A 19,597-nucleotide genomic window follows, 5' to 3' on the forward strand; every position below is an offset into this window, starting at 1 on the left:
GTGTCTGAGTTCCTGTCCTGGCTTCCTTCAGTGATGAACAGTGATGTGGAAGTGTAAGCTAATAACCCTTTCCTCCCCAACTTGCTCTTGGCCATGGTGTTCATCACAGTAATAGTTAAGTTGGACAGAGTGCAAGGCTTGGGATTCAGACCTAAGGCAATGCCCAGTCCCCTCCAAGGCCACTGCTGTGGGTCTAGACAGTCATTTATATTAGGGGAAAATCCTGCATTCTCAAGGATTATCCCAAGAAGCTTTGCGGGGCTTGGTGTGGAAAAGAGAAACATCTGATTTGATGTTTCTAGATTGAGGCTTAAGCTCCCGACTCCAACTCACCCACATCTACTTAGCGTGCCCTAGTGAGGAGAGCCACATGGTCCATGACTTACACTGTTGCTTGCTTGCTCTGTGGACCCGAAGAAAACTCTCCCAAGGTTTGGGCTTGGTTTTCTTTGTGGGTAAGGATCATGAAGGGCAGAGGTACGTGGATCAGTGAACTTATGCAGCCAGAGCTCAGCACATTATAATTTATTCTTATCTTTTGTCAAGTTCTTATTTCCCATTCTCTGGCACCCTGGAGGCACCAGGCACACCTCACTGGAGAGGGTGAGGGAGTATTGTGACTGAAAGCCTACCAGCACACATAAGAGGGACTCTGGGACCATGGCTGCAAGCCCCAGCTCTTTGGAATGGAGGGGCTGGCTATGGGAGGAAGAGAGTGGAGTTATTGCCGATTCAGTGCATGGTCTCCAGGAGCCTACAGGGTCTTGGCCCATGCCGTACCACAGTCTGTCTTGCTTTGCCACTCGGTGCCTCTGACCACCTTTCATGCTGTCTTCCAGGCAGGCACACCCCAATTTTGGGGGCCTTTAATCTTCCTGTTACTTTACCTCCCGGGCTCTTACTCCCCCGGCATCCCCAGGCTCCTTCTTTCTCTCTGTTCAGTGAGAAAACATGGCTTCCCTGTTTCAGGTGTCAGTCCCACTCACTGGTACCTCTCCTGTGTCTACTCCATTTCTCTCCAGAACCTTCCACCTCACTATCCCTCACTCAGGTGTTTTACGGTCTACCGTCGGAGTGCCACAGCAACGTGCCCATGCTTCAGACTCTCCAGCGCTGTGACCTGGCACGTTGGAGGTGCTCAGTGAATACTTGTTGACCTGATTTCTCTCTGGAGGCCACAGTCGGGGATTTAGGATGTAACTGATGAGGGCTCTGGATGGAACACGCCTTTGTCCTACCCAGCACTGGAGATTCTGGCTTACGGGAGCTCTGTGTGGGAGTAGACATATAAAGGACGGAAACCTGGTTCCCAATATAGAGGAGGGAGCCACCGACGAGGCTTGCCTAGAGTCTATAAAAGAAACGGAGAGGAGGAGGAGGAGATGAAGCAGTAGCAGTTACCCTTTATAGCCACCAGACTTTTCTCTGGTCTGTGTTGAGAATTCCAGATCAAACATCTCGACTGATTATCAGATCATTCTAAAACTTATATCCACTTTATACAGGATGAATCAAGTTTTATGGAGGCAAGACCTGACTTTGAGTCCCTGCCTCAGTCTCCCCACTGACGAGGTACGTGTCTCCATGTTAGCTTTGCCCCATTTTAAATATACATGGCTGGAGACACAGGGTATGGACCACAATGCCATATCTTATGTTACTCTTGGCAGCTTGGCACTGGATGATACTGATGTCCTGGAGGAGGACTGTGAGGATGGTGCCCTGGAGGAGACCTGTGAGGATGGTGCCTTGGACGACTGCCAGGATGCTATGTGCTTTATACTGTCCAGGAGGCGGCGCTGAGGTCTCGCAGGCGGGGCGAGTGGGAGGGTTCTGACGTCCACATCCTGGGCTGTCATTCATCTCCCGCCGGCCCCGCCCCTCGCGGTTGCAGCAGGACGCCGAGAGGGGACCCTTCGCACCCCGCACCGACCAGCACGAACCATGGCTTCAGTACCTGCGGGTAAGCATGGGCGGGCGGCGGGAGGGCGGCCAGGCCCCTCAGCCTCGGCTCAGCTCACCACCCTTCCCTGCTTGTCCCGCAGAGGCCGAGACCCGCCAGAGGCTGCTGCGCACCGTGAAGAAGGAGGTAGGGGCAGCCACCCCGGGGCGACAGGGTCACCGTGGTCACCCGGCTGGCAGTGACTGTGCATGGCTGACCAGGGCCAGGGCCGGGGAGGGGTTCAGGGGTGAGGGGTCCTGGGTGTTTAGGGGTGTAAGACTCTCCGGGTGTGGGAATGGTAGGAGTCTAGGTGGGACTGTTCCTTGTGGAGGAGCAGGTGGGTGGTTCTAACTCCTGGGGTGGGGTAAGGTGATGTGGGGCTCCTCCATAGTGATGCAGAATGTCCCCAGGTTTGGGGCAGGGGAGAGGTTCAATTATGAATCATAAAGCTAACCTTCCCTGCTCCACCCCAGATGCTCAGTCCTTAGAGCCACCTCTAGGTGCCAGGGACTCTGTCTGGAAGAGCTCTTAAGGGTCACAGGGCAGCTGTCCCCCTCTTGCGGGCCTGCCATGCACACAGGATCAAACAGGAGTGGCTGCCTGCCTCCGGGGAGGGGAGGAAAGCGACAGCTGTGAGCCCTGGGAGTAGAGACGGTTTAGAAGGCTGAGGTGGCATTTCGATGTCTGTGGGCCTGTAGGTGTAGATGTGCTTGTGTGTATGGGAAACACATGTGCACTTACCTGGAGATACCAAGTTTGTGTGAGTCTACATGTGTGTATTTGTGTGAATGAGTAAGATTGAGTGTATGTGTGTAGTGTGGTATTGCCCTCCCCATTTTGTCTCCACCCTCTCCTTCAGCCTGCCCCCCCCCCACTGCCTCTTCTTCATCTTGGGGTTCTTATCCCAAGAGATTGCTGGGCTGTGGATCCATGAGCCAGGCTGGAGTCTGTCCCTTGCTTCCTGAGCATGGGTGTGTGTCTGTGCCCGTCTGTACACCTGTGTGATGCAGGCGTGTGTGTACGTACGGGTGCCACCCGGGAGGCTCTCCCTTCCTGGTGGCAGCCACCTGGGCAGCTGGAGGCTGGGACTTGTTGCTGGCACCTTCTTCCTCTTGGGGCTCGTGGGTGTGTCTTCTGTGTGTAGCTTATTCCTTGTCTAAAAGAACCAGCTCCAGGACTGGCTGCAGATTCTAGAATTTTCAGATGAGGTGATGTGTAAGATAGATAGATTGGGGAAAGGGGTGTCCCTCAGAAAGGCCTAGAAGCTTTTAGCTCAGTCTTGTAAAGCTCTCTTTGAAGACATGAGAGGCGTACGATTCAGACCCCAGCCCCACAAACTCATACCCCTGCCCTTTGGAGGAAAGGTCTTAGGTTAAAAGTGAAAAGATTGTAGCTCAGATTTTACCCAGACCTGGATGGAGTGCATACTCCTTGGCTGTTAGTCTGGCACGAACCCCCCCACCATTGTTAACAAAATGATTGACAAAAGAGGGTGTGACTAGAAGAGAGGGTGAGCGAGGCCTCTGGGAAATTAGGAGACATCCTAGTCCAGCCTGTGCCACCAGCTCCCTCAAAGTCACCCGTGAGTCACACCTCCCCTCACTAGGATTTCATTTCCCCCTCTGCTGAGGGACACATGGGGCCCCATGCCCCAAGTCTGGTCCTTACCGATCTAGCTGTGCTCCTAGAAAGGCTGTGGGGGTGCTGCCCCCGTCCTGTGACACGCATCTGTTTGATTCCTCAATCCTGGAGACCACTGGGTTTGGAGGGAGCTGCTTTCTTGACTTGGGCCTGAGTGGAGTAAGCTCTCAAGCCCTGAGATAGGCAAGACCGTCGCCGGAACCAGCAGATTATTGAACAGGATTCAGTCGTAAACATCCCAGTTTCTAAATCTCACTTATGGGGGACAGTCCCTCCAGGGACTGCCATGTGGGGATCTGAGCTGCTGTTGGGGGCTTTTCCGTGCTGTGCCCACAAACATAGCGACCTTATGCAAATGGCAGTGACAGAACTGGGGCTCACGGTAGGGAAGTGGCTTCTAACAACACCCAGCTGACAGGGACCAGAGTTTACCCAGACTAACAGCCAAGGAGTACGCTCTCCATCTAGGTCTCGGTAAAATCTGAGCCTTGAGGCGACAATGGGGTGACACAATTCTCATTACACTACTGGACATGACTGGCCGTTTGAAGGGGACAGACTCAGTGCAGGGCAGCGGAGGAAGGCTGCCATCTTTGAGCTCTCAAGTTGGCCCCCCAATCTTACCCCTCCGTCTACAGCTTCTTTTACCCACCTCAAAGCTTTAGAGGGATAGGAAGAAATTTGTCACAACTCTGATCAGCAGGCCTTCTCTGCTGTACTTGTCTGGGTTCACACGAGCCACACCCGTACGTGCCTCAACCTCCCTCTTCCTCACAGGAGAGGTGACAGAGGACTTTCCTAGATAGCCAGACAGCTGTATAAACCTGCTCCGAGCTGTGCCATCTTCCAACCACCCACAGAACCTGTGGGGCTAGGACTTCTGTCCAGAACAAGCCTGGGGAGCTGTCAGGACCCAATACCCATCGTGAGGGTCAGGAAGGAGCCTGGACTTCAACCAGAGCTGGAGTCGAGTCCTGGATTCATCCGCTACAGAGGGTCTATAGGCACTGAAGTGACCAGGACAAGGGTTCCCTGGCCTCCTGGGGAAACATTCTTCCGGAGGAGACAGACCCTGGAAGGCCCAGCAGTGAAATGAAAAAGAGGATTGCAGGTGTGTGAGGTCTTGATGTAGCCAGACCAAAGCACAGGCACCAGCACTGAGCAGAAACATCGCAAGCTTGCAGGATGGGGCATTGCAGTGGCTTGCCAATCGCAGTCTCCGAGAAGCATCTCTCTTTATCTTTGCGGGTATCTGGGTGACCATTTTGTCATAATAGGGATGAAAATGACTCAGTGGGCAGAATAAACTATGTGTAAGCATCCTCCATGTTCACCTGCGCTTCTCGGGGGTTAGATCAATGTCAGAGGGATGCTTTCTTCTCCAGCTAAAGCCCACCAACTCTGAGCTGACTCCTTCCTGGCTCGCCTTCCCCTCCCTGCCACCACCCCTTAATTTTGTTTTGGTTCCCAGAGCAAGCAGGGACTGGCTTCCCGTTGTCATGACAACAGCCATTAAAAGAGCCAGCCACATGATCCAGGTTGATAACGGAAGCTAAGTGACTAACTGCCTTGTTTTCCTGCCTCTGGCTGCTGCCAGGAGGCCTCTTAATTGGAGAGAAGAAAGCAGGGGCTTGTGGGCGGCAGATGAGACCCCTGGAAGGAGACGGGTCCTTCGGGGGAACCTGCAGCTAGCTGCGGCAGGGCGTGGGTAGCTGGCTGTACTGCAGAGCCAGCCTCACAGCTGCTGAGCTGTGTCTAGGTAGGGGGAGCACACCCCACCCCCAGCCCCGAAGTGGGAGATGGGATGATGAAAGAAATGGGGGATGTGCTAAGAAGGCTGAAGGAAGATGAGGGAACCGAGTGATGTTGCCATGGAGACGCTTGGGCTTCATTCTAACCCAGCAATCTTGATAAAGGACAGAGGACAACTTGACCACCTCAAAACAATCTCCAGATAACGTGCAGGGTCACCATACAAGCCTTGAATCAAACACAATTCATATGTATTTAGTGTAAGTGTGCAGCTCTGCCCAGGGGACATTTGGCAGTGTTTGGAAATGTTTTGCTTGTAACATCTGTGGGAGCACCCAGCATCTGCAGGAAGAGGCCACAGGTGCTGCTTAACATCCTGAGGTACACGTGACACTGCCATATGCCAGCATCCGTCACCCCACCATCTACATCACCTTTCACACCATCATCACCACCACCCCCGGCATCAGCAGCAGCAACACCATTTCCACCCCTCCACCATCATCCATCACTATGATCATCTCCATCACTCACCACCACCATCACCACCACCATCTCTGTACCCCACCACCATCCCACATCACCATCACCCCACCCCCATATCACCACCAATAATAAAACCACCACCCATCACTGTCATTCCTGTCATCACCATGACCCTCTACCATCTCCACCACCCCCACCACTGTCACCTCCATCAAACTGTTACCTTGGCCATCGTATGTCCACCCGCACCCCACTTCACCACTTCTAGCGCCATCACCTCTCACTGTCACTCCACAGCACGACTCTCTTCACCATCACGACCCCTTCCACCCCAGCCTCTCCATCCCCACCGAGAACCAGCACCGTTACCACCTGGGAGACTGCTCGGAACAGGCGGCAGCGGTGGAGCTGTGATCTTCGGACAGTGTCTGGAAGAACAACTCGGGCAGATGGGTGTGAAGGAAGGAGAGGAGGAAAGTGCATTTGTCTAGACTTGTACCAGGCTGCGGTTGTCACTATGAAGACGACCTGCCTACCTCAGACGGGTGACGGAGCAACAGAGAATGTGAGAGTTGGGGAGGGCTGGTTCTGAGAAAGCTGTGTTTAATAGCGGTCAAGATGGACGCCTCCCGGCTCCTTGAAAGGATGGCTTCTCCTTTCTCCCTCCCTCATTCTCTTCCGCAGTCCACAAATGTTTACTGAGCAGCCCTGCACCGTAACCCTGTTCAGGAAGCTGCAGCTTGGAAAATGAGAAAAAGGAGCTGCCACATGCTGTCACCGCACAATTTAGCCAAGACGCAGATGAGAATATGGATGGTGGGGCTGGGGAGGTGACTCCGTGGCAAACTGCTTGCTGTGCAAGCATGGGGGTCTGGGTTCAAATCCTCAGCACTCATGTAAAAGCTGGGCACAGCAGAATGAGTGTGTGACCTCAACACTGGGAAGGCAGAGACGAGCTGAACCCCAGGACTCAATGGCTGGTTGGTGAGCCAATCCCCAGGGAAAGATCCTGTTTCAAAGAATAGGTGGGAAATGACTGAGGATGCAGACATCAACTTCTGGCTTCCACACGTACATGTGAACATGAATATGCACACGGCATGCACGTGAACGCACACACATGGTATGGATAGCACCGAGTGCTATGGAGAAAACGAGATGGGGAGAGATGGAAGGGCTGACCAGAGTGGTCGGGGATGGCCTCTGTGATGGGGTGATTTGGGGGCAGGAAGGGAGGGAGGGGAGGAGGGATGGATATTGCTGTCTGCAGGTCAAGCACAAGCATGTTCTGAGTCTGAATTGGAAGCAAAGGATAGCGAAGAGGTCAGTGGGGAAAGGAGGTCAGAGAAGGACTGGGGGCTTGTCGTGCCTGTGGACAGGTGAGACTTGGTATTTAGTCTGAGTTACATGAGAGCCATGGAGTTTTGAGCCAGAGAGGAACATGAAAGTACTGCAGGCGTGTGGGGTTGGGAACAAGGACACCATAGCCAACAGGAACCACTGGCTTGTTTCTCTCAAGAGGGTCTCACTACGTAGCCCTGCCTGTCCTAGGACTCATTCTGTAGACCAGCCTGGCCTCGAACTCACAGAGATCCTCCTGCCTCTGCCTCCTGAGTGCTGAGATTAAAGGTTGCGCCTCTATATCCCGCTTTCTGACTTAGTCTTTGTGAGCTAGTTCATGAGTGAGAAGTCACTGTCGCTCTTCCTGCGTGTTCCTGCTCTATGAAGTACAGGTCGCAAACTGTTTGCTATTGAGTGAGCAAGAGAGAGAGCGTGTGCACACATGCATGTGCGTGCGGGTGAGTGTGTGTGCTCTATTTGGGCTTCAAAGGGTGAAACTTTTGGACAAAGCAGTCTCTTCAGCCCACCTGCCATGTCTGATGTATTTTCAGAGTTCTGAGAAGGTGGCTTCTGGGAGCTGTGAATGGCACTGGACACCCGTGGGAGGCCCTGGCACCTGTGCTCCCTTCAGCGAAGTGGCAGGAGGGATGACTTCTGCACCTCCTGTGCTGTCCCTCCCAGGCTGCCCTGCAGCCACTCAGAAGGGGCTCCATCAAAGAATGTTTTGATGCAGACTAGCAGATAGGGCAGGGCCATTCTGTCACTAGTGCCAGCACTTTCTGGCTACAGAACCCTGTAAAACGGGGGAAGGCTAAAAATGAATTTCTTGGTTGAAGTGTTTGGGAAGTTTGGGGTGATCAGGTTCAGGTGTAGTTATATTTAGGGGTCAACAATGTCATCAGTACCCTGTGTCTTCCTGGTGAGATGTGAGGAAACCAGAGCCCTTGTCCTGCCTTTGCAACTGGCGTTCCATGAAGAGATGGTTTGTCCACTCCCGTCGTCTCTTCCAGCTTCCAGGCGAGTGAGGTTGGCCAGCCTGAGACCTCAGAACATCTATTTGGCTCCATCCTTCAGCCCACTCGTCCCTGTTTATGCTGCTCTGAATGTGCCAAGCCTGTGTGTAAGATGTAATAAGAGATATCTGGTTAGACTGTGGGAACAAGGCACTCGGCTGAGGCCATCCCCAGGTCCCCTGAGGTTGATGGAGCACCGTGTCCTGGCAGTCATTAAGGAGACACAGGGATGGCAGGTCACTCACCCTCTGTCATAGAAATACCCATGCTGCAGCCTAGGCTTGGCTTCAAACTCAACTCTCCTGAGCCAAAACCAATAATTCAGGAGTCCTCATGAAGTGTGCTCTGCCCTCTGGTAGTGTAGGACCCTTTCCGATGATAAACCCCCAATAGCCTTGCTCCCATGTAGTGGGAGCCCACTGCCCTCTCTTAGGAGTTGAGTTGGAATAGCTGAGTCTTTGGCTGGCTGTGCCCCTGTCCTGGGGTGGACAGCGCGGGGGTCCCCTCTCTACTGTTTTCTCATCAGCCTACAGGAGACAGTGTTCAGCCTAGGAAGCCATACTTCCTGGGCATCGCCCCCTTACTGTTATGTGTTCCTGCGCCCTAGGGCCCTGAGAGTTCTGAATGCTGACAGTGATATTTCTCTTTCAATAGTTGAGAATCTTGGAGAATAAATTCTGGTTCCTTCTTCTCAGGGACAGATTGTGGGTATTTATAAAAGGGCCAGAGAAAGACCGAGTAAAAAAACAGATGGAACTGGGTATTGTGGCGCCTACTTTTAATCCCAGCACTCAGGAGGCAGAGGCAGGAGGATCAGAAGTTCAAGGTCATCTGCAGCAGCACAGGGAATGTGAAGCAGTCTGGGCTATGTGACTTGTCAATAATAATAATAATAATAATAATAGAGACCCTTGGAACCCTGGTAGTTTAGAGACCCAGTAATACTCAGAGATTGAGCATGTTCCCTTCTGATTATTATTATTATTTAGTAATTTATGAATAATTAATAAAATTCTAGCACCTTCCATTTACTGAACTTGGATCCTAAGTGCTTTCCCTCTTCTTTAATCACAAACCAGTCCTCTTGAAGCCCAGCGTGGTTAATAAACACAGACAAGGTCACACAGCCAAAGCATAGTGGAGCAAGGTCCATCTTCTGTCCATTTCAGCTTCAATAAGCCCTAAAAACCTAGGTAGAAAACTAAATCTACAAAGTGAAGGGGCCAGAAGCAGATGTTTGGGCTCAAGTGTTTGGGAAGTTTGGGGTGAACAGGTTCGGGTATAGCTGTTTCCAGGGTTAATATCATGAGAACCTCTTGCCTCTGTGTTGCTGTCAGAGGTGTTTGTTGACCCTGTGAGGAAGCAGCATGTACCCAGCATCTCCAGGGGTGCAGTCTACTCACGACCTTGACATCACAGCAGAGGAGAGAGCTTCCTTCCTTGCCTTTGGGTCTGTTCCAGCCTGGGTCACATGATCCCTTTGTAGTGCAGGTTGCTGTGATTGGTCAAGCCTGGAGGGGCAGAGCAGAGGAGCATGGGTAGGAAATGGCAGGCAAGAAAGCCAGACACAGGGGTGGGACCACAGCTGCCCATCTGGACAGCAGGACTGTGAGAGTCAGGGAAGCCCAGCTCCAGTGAGGCCTACTGACTTCCATCACTGTGCTCACTGAAAGGAAATGGGAGGGAAAGGGCTCGACTCCCCCTTCAGAAGACACAGCCCGGCCAGACACATGAACACCCTGATGGTCCCAGTTCTTCCCTGTGTTCCAGGCCCTGCCTGGCCAATGCACAGTTGGGCACCAGGTCCCCTCTTATGGTCCATTGTTGAGTTGGAAATGCAGCTCCTGGACTGAGGAGAGGGCTCACTGAGGGCCTGGGTTTGAATACCCAGAACCCGTGTTAATGCATAAAGTGCTGTAATCCCAGCATGCCTGCAAGAGGTGGGGACAGGGAGAGCCCCAAACTCACAGCACAGCTGACCTGGCCTAGGAAACAGAAAACTGGTCAGGAGAAAGGTGAGGGCTGGCAGCTGAGGTTGTCCTATGACTTCCGCACATGCGCGGTGGTCCACCCTACACACACACACACACACACACACACACACACACACACACACACACTGTGTTTGTGCAAACATCACAAACACACATGAAAATAAGACACGATTCTTCAACAATCCCTGCTTCTTTGCAAATGCTCAACAGATCCACGTAGCTAGTGCTACCTAACGGGAATACAGAGCATTTCTAGAAACTTCTATCACATTCTGGTTTTTATATTAAGTGCTTGGTATATATAGTCACACATGTAATGCAGAAATGTTGCAGCCATCTGAGAGGCAGACCTGTGTGTTATCCCATTTTAGAGATGTTTAAGTGGAGGCACTTTAAGTGAAGTGACTTGCATACAGCAGGTAACCGGTGATAGGATCGAAACCCGTCCCTTAAAGACAGCATCCCAACTGCTTTTCCTTTTAAGGCCCAGGAGGGTAAAGTCGGTGTCTGCTTTATCTGGGTGTTTTAAGCAAGCCCCTGAAACTTGCTATTCATACCCTCCCAGGTTTAGGCGTTTTTGGGGAGAATCTGTGTTTTCTCATCTGTAGGGCTGTGCATCTGGAGTTGGGCGTTGCCAGAGACCTAGTCACATGAGGTGGGCAGCACACCTAGAAGGCAGACGGCTCTCGGGTGTGGGCGGGATGTGAGGCACGAGCTTGGCTCATTTCTCTGGGCGTAGAGGAGGTTGGGGTTCCTCCTTCCAACTACCTCATCCCATGAGAAGGGTTGGTTCCAGGGGGCCTGGAGCACCAGTACAGGTTGGTAGAAATCGCATCCCCCACTTAGAACACCTTTCTCCGTGATTGTGGGGGGATTGGCCAGTCCTCAAGCCCTTGGTGAGGGAACCATGCCCAGTGCCTATTTATAGCAAGCAGATAAACCATTAACTCAGGCGACTGAGCCACAGACCTCCATCCTGCAATCCAAACACCTATTTAGAGCGGGTGGGCTGGGAGTGGGCAGGGGAAAGATTTCCCAACACTCTGCAGTCTCTGGGGCCCACTGCTGTCCAATTTCATACCTCCCTGGCCTGCCCTCTGCACCCTTTCATGTTGTGGGTCATCCTCCCCAGCCTGGCTGCCTCCATCTGCATATGTGGAGGAACAGGAAAGACTGGAGGAGAGGGTTACAGGTCTGGCCTGGAGTCCCATCCCCCATCCCCTCATCCCTCCACATGCTGGCCTTCCCTGCAGCCCGCTTCCCCTGGACGGGGTGCTGCACTCTGGCTCTAAGGAATCCTCAGGGACCCGTCATGGTCTCCTTGGAGGCCTGTGGCTGCACTGAGGGTCCTCTTGGCACAGGTCACTTGGACAAGTGTGTGAACAGAATTCCATCACTGCCCTGTGCACCCTTTGAGTCCCCTATTACTCTCCCCTCTAGCCCTGGCATCCTGCAATCTCTTCACTTCCCCCGTGTGTGCACCTGTTCCAGGATGGCATCATTGGCATTGTGCGGGGCACGGCCTTTGAGTGCTGCCTTCTTCGGCCTGGTAATTGGCAAAGGAAGGTGCTTGTTCCTTTGGCAGCATGATTCTCCCAGGGAGTCAGTGTGTGCCAGGTGGGCTGGGAGAGGTGACCCACAGAAACTGAATCAAGGCCGGGGAGCCAGGAATTGCCCATGTACCAGATCCTGATGTTCAGTTGCAGGGGGTCAAGTGAACGCTGCTTGCCGCCCTGCTGCTGGGGTCCCCACCTGAGACAGCCTGGAGCTCCCTGAGCTCCACAGTCTTAGTTTCTCTGGGAACACGGGAAGAGTGGAGACACCCACGGTGTTTCCTCACTCACCAACCAGCAGGTGTCAGCAGGGGCTGGAGGGGTTGTAGCTGGGCCCAGGAGAGGGTGTAGACCTCTTCTGCTCAAGCCTGTGTACTGGGTGCCTCCAGCCAGGGATCCCTGTGGGTCAAGTCCAGCATATCATGCCCACCCTTAAGGCAAGATGTTTGTTTAACAATTTTTTTTTTTTTTTTTTTTTTGGTTTTTTCGAGACAGGATTTCTCTGTGGTTTTGGAGCCTGTCCTGGAACTAGCTCTTGTAGACCAGGCTGGTCTCGAACTTGTTTAACAATTTTAAAGATTTGTAAACAAAACCAAAGAGACCATGCGACCTAGACTGTGGCCTGCAATTAGGTCTCCCAGGTTTAGCAAATAAAAATTCCAAGTGCCCAGTTGGACCTGAACTTCAGTGAAGCAGAAGGAAAAGACCCTTGCAGTACTCCACACGATATCCGAGACGTGCTTTTACTAACACCACCTCCCTGCGGCTGAGACCTGGGTGCCTGGGGCCATTCTCCCAAAAGGCAGAAAGTTTTTTTCTTTTCCTTTCTGGCCCTTTATGGAAAAACCCTTGCTGCCCTTGGCCTTTGATATACAAAGCCCCATCAGGAAGGACAGGAGGTGGGGACAGTTCTGAGGACGGAGCTACCGAGGCATCAGTGACTGGCATTAGTGGTGATAACAGCCCCAGAGTGGTCACTGTCTCATATGAGCAAGCACTTGTTGTGTGCCCATGGCCCTCAGGGTGTCCAACGGCCATTCAACAAACTCGGTGTGTAGGAGTCCGAGCGTGGTAGGGTATACCAAGAACACAGCATGCTGGGAGGGATGGGAGGACATTCTAGATGTTCTTAGAGAGGTGGCGAATCCTTCTAAGGAACCATGTGAGTGGAGGGTACCAGGGTAGAGCTGAATGGGGCCCCCACCTTCACCATGGGAAACCCAGGCTGAAGATCACTCTATGAATGACAGGGTTTGACCTGGGTCTAGTGGCTCCCAAGGACTCCTTCGTGCTCCATCTCTGTCCCTTAGAAGGGCTCTGTTGTTTTGGTGCAGCTCTGTGCAGGGTCCTAGGGGAAGAAGCATTTTGCCTGGAGATTCTGGAATTTTTAGCCTAGTCCTATCCAAGTCAAAGGCATCAATGTGACTAGGAACACTGGGCAGGAGACAGGAATGTGGAAGTTGATTGGGAACCTGGCAGAACTCCAGGTGGGCTGTGGGAGGATGGGGACACGTGGTGGGCAGCAAACGGGACAACCATAGACCCAGGAACATCCCTCCAGCCTGGAAGACCTGCCTGGTTTCCCAGCCTGTCCTGACTTCCTCTGGAGATCCATTCTCCTATGCTGTTTAAATATTTACAGGTGGAAGGAGGGAGGGAGAGAGGCAGGGCTGCTCTCTGAATGGAGGCAGGTGTGGCAGAGGCCTACGTGGAGGGGCAGGGCAGCTACCACCCCGGGGCCAGCTGTGTCCTGGGCAGCCCTGAGTGGAAACTCCTTGGCCTTCCGCGGAAGGCCCATGAGCGCCCCCTATGGAGAGCTCATGCCCTTGCATCTTCACAATCCTGGTAGGTTTCTGCTTGCTTGAAGCCTCAGATCTGTTTCCCAGAAATCGAGACCCAGCTGGACAGCTCTACTTCCTGGCCAGCTTGTCTGTTTTGAGACAGGGTTTCTGCTCCTTAGCCCAGACTTGTCTAGAACACCTTTTCTTCCTGCCCCTTCTCCTGGGTGCCTGAATTTCAGGACTGTGTCAGGTCAGGGAGGCCTTTTAGACACTTTGTTTTTTGTTGTTGTGTTTGTTTGTTTGTTTTGGGGGGATGGGATCTCTCTAAATAGCCCTGGCTGTCCTAGAACTCACTCTGTAGACCAGGCTGGCCTCGAATTCACAGAGATCCGCCTGCTTCTGCCTCCTGAGTGCTGGATTATAGGTGTGTGTCACCATGTTTGTCTGTTTGTTTTTTTTTTTAAATTAACTTTAGTGAGTATATATGGATGTTTTGTCAGCATTTTTATCTGTGCACATGTAAATTCCTGGTTCCTATGGAGGCTGGAGAGCCTCTGGAACTAAATTATAGACAATTGTGAGCCACTGTTGTATGCTGGGAACTGAACCCAGGTCCTCTAGAAGAGAAGCCAGTAGTCCTAACCACTGAGCCATCCATCTCTCTAACACCCCTGCCCCAACACACGTGCACTGATTCTTAACAGGTTAAGCAGGTTTCGAGAGGAACAAGTTCTGCTGTGGGGGACTGCATCCAGACTCCAGACACCCTTTTGGTCACATGTTGGCCCCTGAGGCCTCCCAAAGTATCCCCGCAGGGTTTTGCTGGCAGGATCTTCTTGGGGTACCTCTCCCTCCTGACCCCCTGCTCAGTGTCTCTTTTGGTCTCTGTGTGGGAGAGACTCCCAGCCTTGGCCTGAGAGCCGATTCCACCTTTCTCCTTGCCACAGACACCCAGGTGAGAGTCCCTTTCCACCGAGTTCCCAGATCCTTAGGTGTTCAGCAGAGGGGCAGGCCTGTTCTTCCAAAAGAACTGAGTTCGAATTCCTGTGCTGTTCCCAGTCTGTATGACTCTTGGGAAGGCGCCTCGGCTCTCTGAACCCCACAGACACAGTGCTCACATGCTGCTGTTAGGGGAGCCCGCCAGAGATGACCACTCACTCTGTTTATAGCTAACCGACAATCTTGATTCCTGTCAACTCAAGTATTCGGGACCCAAGTGCAGTGCCAAGTGTTTAGAGTAAGGGTTTTTAAAGCAAAAACCACATCCTGGTATCTTGCCCTTCAGCTTCAGGGGGAGTTTTGCACAAACAAGTTGTTTAACAGAAGCTAAGATAAGCTAGCTGGGGCATCGCGGTCTCAGGTTCTAGGATAGAGCTGGGTAATTTTCCAGGGGCTTCCCACCAAAAAGACCAAATTCTAGTTAAACCTAAAATGACCTCAGCAAGATTCAAACATGGAGGAAGCTCTGCACTGTCTTGCCCTGTCACAGTGCTAGGGATGGAGTCCCACACGTGTTAAGTACATGATCTGTGCCTGAGCCACACACCTTGACTCTCTACATAGAGTAGAGCCAGTGATGTGTGCGTGAGCATTGAGGAGGGTGTTGCCCACAGGCAGCGAGGTGTGGTACATGTTCAGTAAAACCTCTCTCTTCCTTAAAACCAAAATGTGGTCATTTTGTAAGACAAGGACCCAGGTTGGACTTCTCGGATCTTGGGTGAGTTATCTGAAAAAGAAAAGAAAAAAATTCCATGCCTCAGTTTCCCCACCAGTAAAGGAAACTGAACCTTGCTAGAATGGTTGCACTTGCAGTCTCTGATGTGTGCTGGGGAGGTGTGTGTGTGTGTGTGTGTGTGTGTGTATGAGGGAATGATCAAAGTGCTGAGTCATGACCTTGATCATCACACAGAGATGAGGACACGGGTCCTGATCCTGTGAGGGTGTTGCTTTTGTTTGCTTGGGCTACTGTGACAAAATACCACAGGCAGATTGATTTACACAGAGCAGGAATGTGCTGTCCTGAAGTTCTGGAGGCTGCGAAGGAAGGACAGAGACCTTTGTGCTGGGTTGTGCTCTCTTGGCCTCTAGATGCCATCTTCTCTCTTGTCTCAGGGCCATCTTCCCTCTGGACTGTCTGTCCTGTGTCCCTCTGTCCCTGTTCATATGAGGACACTGCTTATACTAGACTGGGGGCAACCCTAATGGCCTAATTTTAAAGATTTTCTTTTCAAGTATGGTCATGGTCATACTCGGACTAAGTAGGAGAAAGTGTTTTAAAATAGCCAGTTGGCGCTGGGCAGTGGTGGCACACACCTTTAATCCCAGCATTCGGTGGGTAGGTGCAGGCAGATCTCTGTTGAGTTCAAGGCCAACCTGCTCCACAGACTGAGTCCCGGGATCCAAAGCTAAGAGAAACCAGAAACAAACAACAAACAAACAAACAAAAATAGCCTGTGGGTGGAGAGAGAAGGGCACACAACCCGGCACAAAGCCAGTTGGGGAGCTGGTCTGTCGCAACAATTTTTGGGGAGTGCAAGAGAAATATTGGTGTGTGGGGAGAGTAGGGAAATGAGACATTCTAGGAAGCCGAGTGGAGCAGAACTTATCTGGGTTGGTTCTTTGCCTGCTCCCTCCCCTCACCCGAGCCTGGAGACCTGCCACATGTCCTGAGGAGGCTCATGGCTTCCTTTGGGGACACGGAGCAGATGGGACCTGATGTCTCTGCACACAGGCAGGAGCAGAGCTGCTGAGTAAGAGCAGCCCCGGGGGCGGGGGGAGGGACAAGCAGATGGCCGCCTCCGGAAAACAGGAGGACACTGGCAGCAGAACCACACCTGCCTGAGACACCGCGGTCACTGCCGAGGACTGGAGCCTGGAGCACCACACTATGGCGATGTCAGAGTCCCTCAGCTATCCCAGGTTAGCCCAGCTGGGTGAAAGCCTGGACCAGGATTCAGAGGACATCAGCCTGGTAGAGCCACACTCATGCGGGGTCAGCAAGCTACCGGCCAGCTTCCAAATCTAGCCCTCTGTTGGCTTTCATTTCTTATCTATTTACTTTTCTTAGATGATTTATGTGTGAGGGCGTGCTGCAGAGGTCAGAGGGCAACTTGTGAAAGTTCATTCTCTCCTTCCACCATGGGTATGGAAACTCGGATGGTCAGGCTTAGCACCAAACACCTTTACCTACTCAGCTATCTCCCTGGCCCAATACATCATTTTCTCTCTGCTTCAGTCTTTATTATGTCCTTCCTTCTGTTGCCTTGGGTTTATTTCTTCCTGTTTGCTAATTCCTAAGAAGTGAAGGTAAGTTATCATTTAGGTCTTCCGCCCTCAGTACTGTTCTCTTGCACCTAGTAGGTCTTGCATCTAGGAGACCTCAGCATATTGTATTTGTTCACTTTTATCTCAAGTCTCCTGGGTCTTCTTTGACTGGCAGATGAGCCCTTTCATTTCTGCATGTTTGTGGATTTTCCTGTTGCCCCTCTGCTCTTGACTTCCAGTTTCCTTTGACGGTGCCAATGAAAGATGCCTGAAGGCGTGGCTCAGTGGTACAGTGCTTGCCTGGCATGTGTGCAGCCCTGGGCTCACATCTGTAAAGCAGGGTGATGCCGTGGGCTTGCGGAGGGGTTCAGGCTGAGAATAGGTCCTGTGAAGCCTGGCTGCTGTTCTCAGAGCCATTCATTCACTGGTGCTGACGCAGGTGGACGGGCTGTGGCTGCCCTGCTGCCTCTGAGCACTTAGTGACATGTGACCAAGGGCTCTGTCATCCTGTGTGCACCTCCAGGAAGCAAGCCGCAGGAAGAGACAGGGGCTACAGGGGCTGCGGGCACCTCAGGCAGGTGTGTGGTGACCTGCAGGAAAACAAATATGGACTCGCTGGAGGAAGAGGGCAGGGTCCAGGACTTGGCTTCCTTTGTCCTGTATTACAGGTCCTGTGACGGATTTCTGGGACAGGCCTTTGAATCACCTTTTGACCTCAGACTCAAGGTGGGGAAACTGAGGCCCAGGAGAAAGGCTTTGCTTGAATTTCATAATGCCTCTAGGCATAATGGGATGCAAGTTTGGGTAAAGCCAGAGGACGTTCAAGCCCCAGAGGTCACTACTTTTCTGAGGCCAGCTGTCCTTTCGCAAAGAAACCTGTGTATCCTGGAGTCACTCAGCAGTGTATGACAGGGACTGAGTGTCATGAGGACAGGCCCTAGCCTGTAACAGGAACCCCAACTGGTGGTCCATCTTCATCTGTAGGGACATAGCCCCACCCATTGGGGGCGTGTTCGCCTCGGGCTAATGTTTACGGATAAATCTGCCGGGCGTGAGCCCAGCAGCCCTTTTTGTCTTTTGCTCCGCCGCGGGAACCTGTGGTCCTGTAAGTCTATTTCCTTATTAAAGCTGTATATATCTATATAATCTGTCTACATTCATTTGCTCCGCCACATTTGGCGTCCCAACGTCGGGCTATCTTAAAAAAAAAAAAAAAAAAAAAAAAAAAGAGAAAAGAGGAAGAAGAAGGGGGATTAACTGGTTTTTTGGGATGATTGGTATTTGTGAATTACTGTTTATAGAAAATTGTACTGGTACTGTTTCTTGTATACTGATATGTTGAATATTGAATGTGAGTGTTCCTACCTCTATTTTGGTATGAGTATGCTTATAACTTTGTCTATATTGTATTGATACTTCTACCATATTACATTGTACATTTCTACCTCTGATACTATAACATTGTTTACAGTTAAAGATCATTGTCTTCATATATTACACAGTTGTTTATTCTTTTAGTCTTCAAAGTTAGATAGGTATTAAAAATTATATGTTTGTCATATTTATTTTTAAGTTTATCAGGTCTTTTAGTTACATAGAGATTATATTTAGTATAGATAGTATGATCTTCAGCCTCTTCAAAGAGCTGTAAAAAATGGCCTTTAATCTAACCTAAAATTTCTATGCCAAAGAGACACAATTACTCCTGGCAACACCACTCTACTCCCGAGAGAACGTTGAGCACCAAAGACACTCCACTGGGAGTTTGTCTTCTTGGCAGAACTGGCCTTTGGGTTAAAAAAAGCCCATACCTCAACTTCTGACAAAGATACAAAATATCCCTAAGTGGATAAAACAAGATTGTCTTATCTTGCCAAGACAGGGTAGGATAGTCCTAAGAAAGTTCCTTGCCTTTAATAATGGTATGCCAGTTATGTTAGGCCTTAGCCAAAGTTGGTTGACTCAACATTGCAAACGAGACTTTGGGTGATTGCCCAGGTAGTCAGTTGTCTCTGTCAATTGTTACACATTTTGGATATCTCTCGATTGTTAAGTAATCTTTATTCCCTTCTCAGATCTTTGACGGAGTTAAAGATTATATAATTGTAGTTACTCTCTATGTTATTTAGACTCCTTGAGATAAAATGTTTAACAAAAGTTTTGTTCTCAATATTGTTTGTTATATTTATTATTTGTTATTATTGTATATAGTTGTATTTGGTTTGGTTCTATCTTATTTAGACAAAAGGGGGAGATGTAGGACATAGCCCCACCCATTGGGGGCGTGTTCGCCTCGGGCTAATGTTTACGGATAAATCTGCCGGGCGTGAGCCCAGCAGCCCTTTTTGTCTTTTGCTCCGCCGCGGGAACCTGTGGTCCTGTAAGTCTATTTCCTTATTAAAGCTGTATATATCTATATAATCTGTCTACATTCATTTGCTCCGCCACATTCATCTATTCCCTTCCTCTCTCCCTGGCAGGTGGACTCTTGTGAGCCTCTATTTCCCAAAGCTCACCCACAAACCTGTTGGATCCCGATGCTTCCAAAATCCCACAATTGACTGTCGCCATGGTGCCCCCATAATTCCTTTATCTTCCAACTCATTTACCACTGCATACAAGGGATCTTTGTAGAGCACCTAATATATAGTGTGGATAAGGCAAAGGGCAAGGCAGGGGGACTTGTATTCTGGAGAGGAGATGCAGGTAGGACACCATAGGAATCAGAGCAGGAACGGCACCGAGTCCTTGGAAGGATCACACAGGAGCAGTTCTGGGAACTGTGTGTAGGGTAAGGCACTTTGTGTGACATCTGAGAAAGGTGACAAGC

The 19,597-nt window shown here is 51.1% G+C and overlaps 1 protein-coding gene across 2 annotated transcripts in view; it reads left to right on the forward strand.

The window, feature by feature from the left end:
- Positions 1 to 1,869: 1,869 nt before the first annotated feature.
- Positions 1,870 to 19,597, forward strand: part of Sgsm1 (small G protein signaling modulator 1) — a 73,337-nt gene continuing 55,609 nt past the window's right edge. For both annotated transcript variants that reach the window (XM_057764090.1, XM_057764089.1), the window contains exons 1-2: positions 1,870 to 1,963; positions 2,046 to 2,089. In XM_057764090.1, the coding sequence (XP_057620073.1) occupies positions 1,945 to 1,963; positions 2,046 to 2,089 (63 nt within the window). In that variant the 5' untranslated portion in view covers positions 1,870 to 1,944. The remainder of the gene's footprint in view (positions 1,964 to 2,045; positions 2,090 to 19,597) is intronic.

Source organism: Chionomys nivalis, chromosome 3 (assembly GCF_950005125.1).
Source record: "Chionomys nivalis chromosome 3, mChiNiv1.1, whole genome shotgun sequence".
Classification (NCBI taxonomy): domain Eukaryota; kingdom Metazoa; phylum Chordata; class Mammalia; order Rodentia; family Cricetidae; genus Chionomys; species Chionomys nivalis.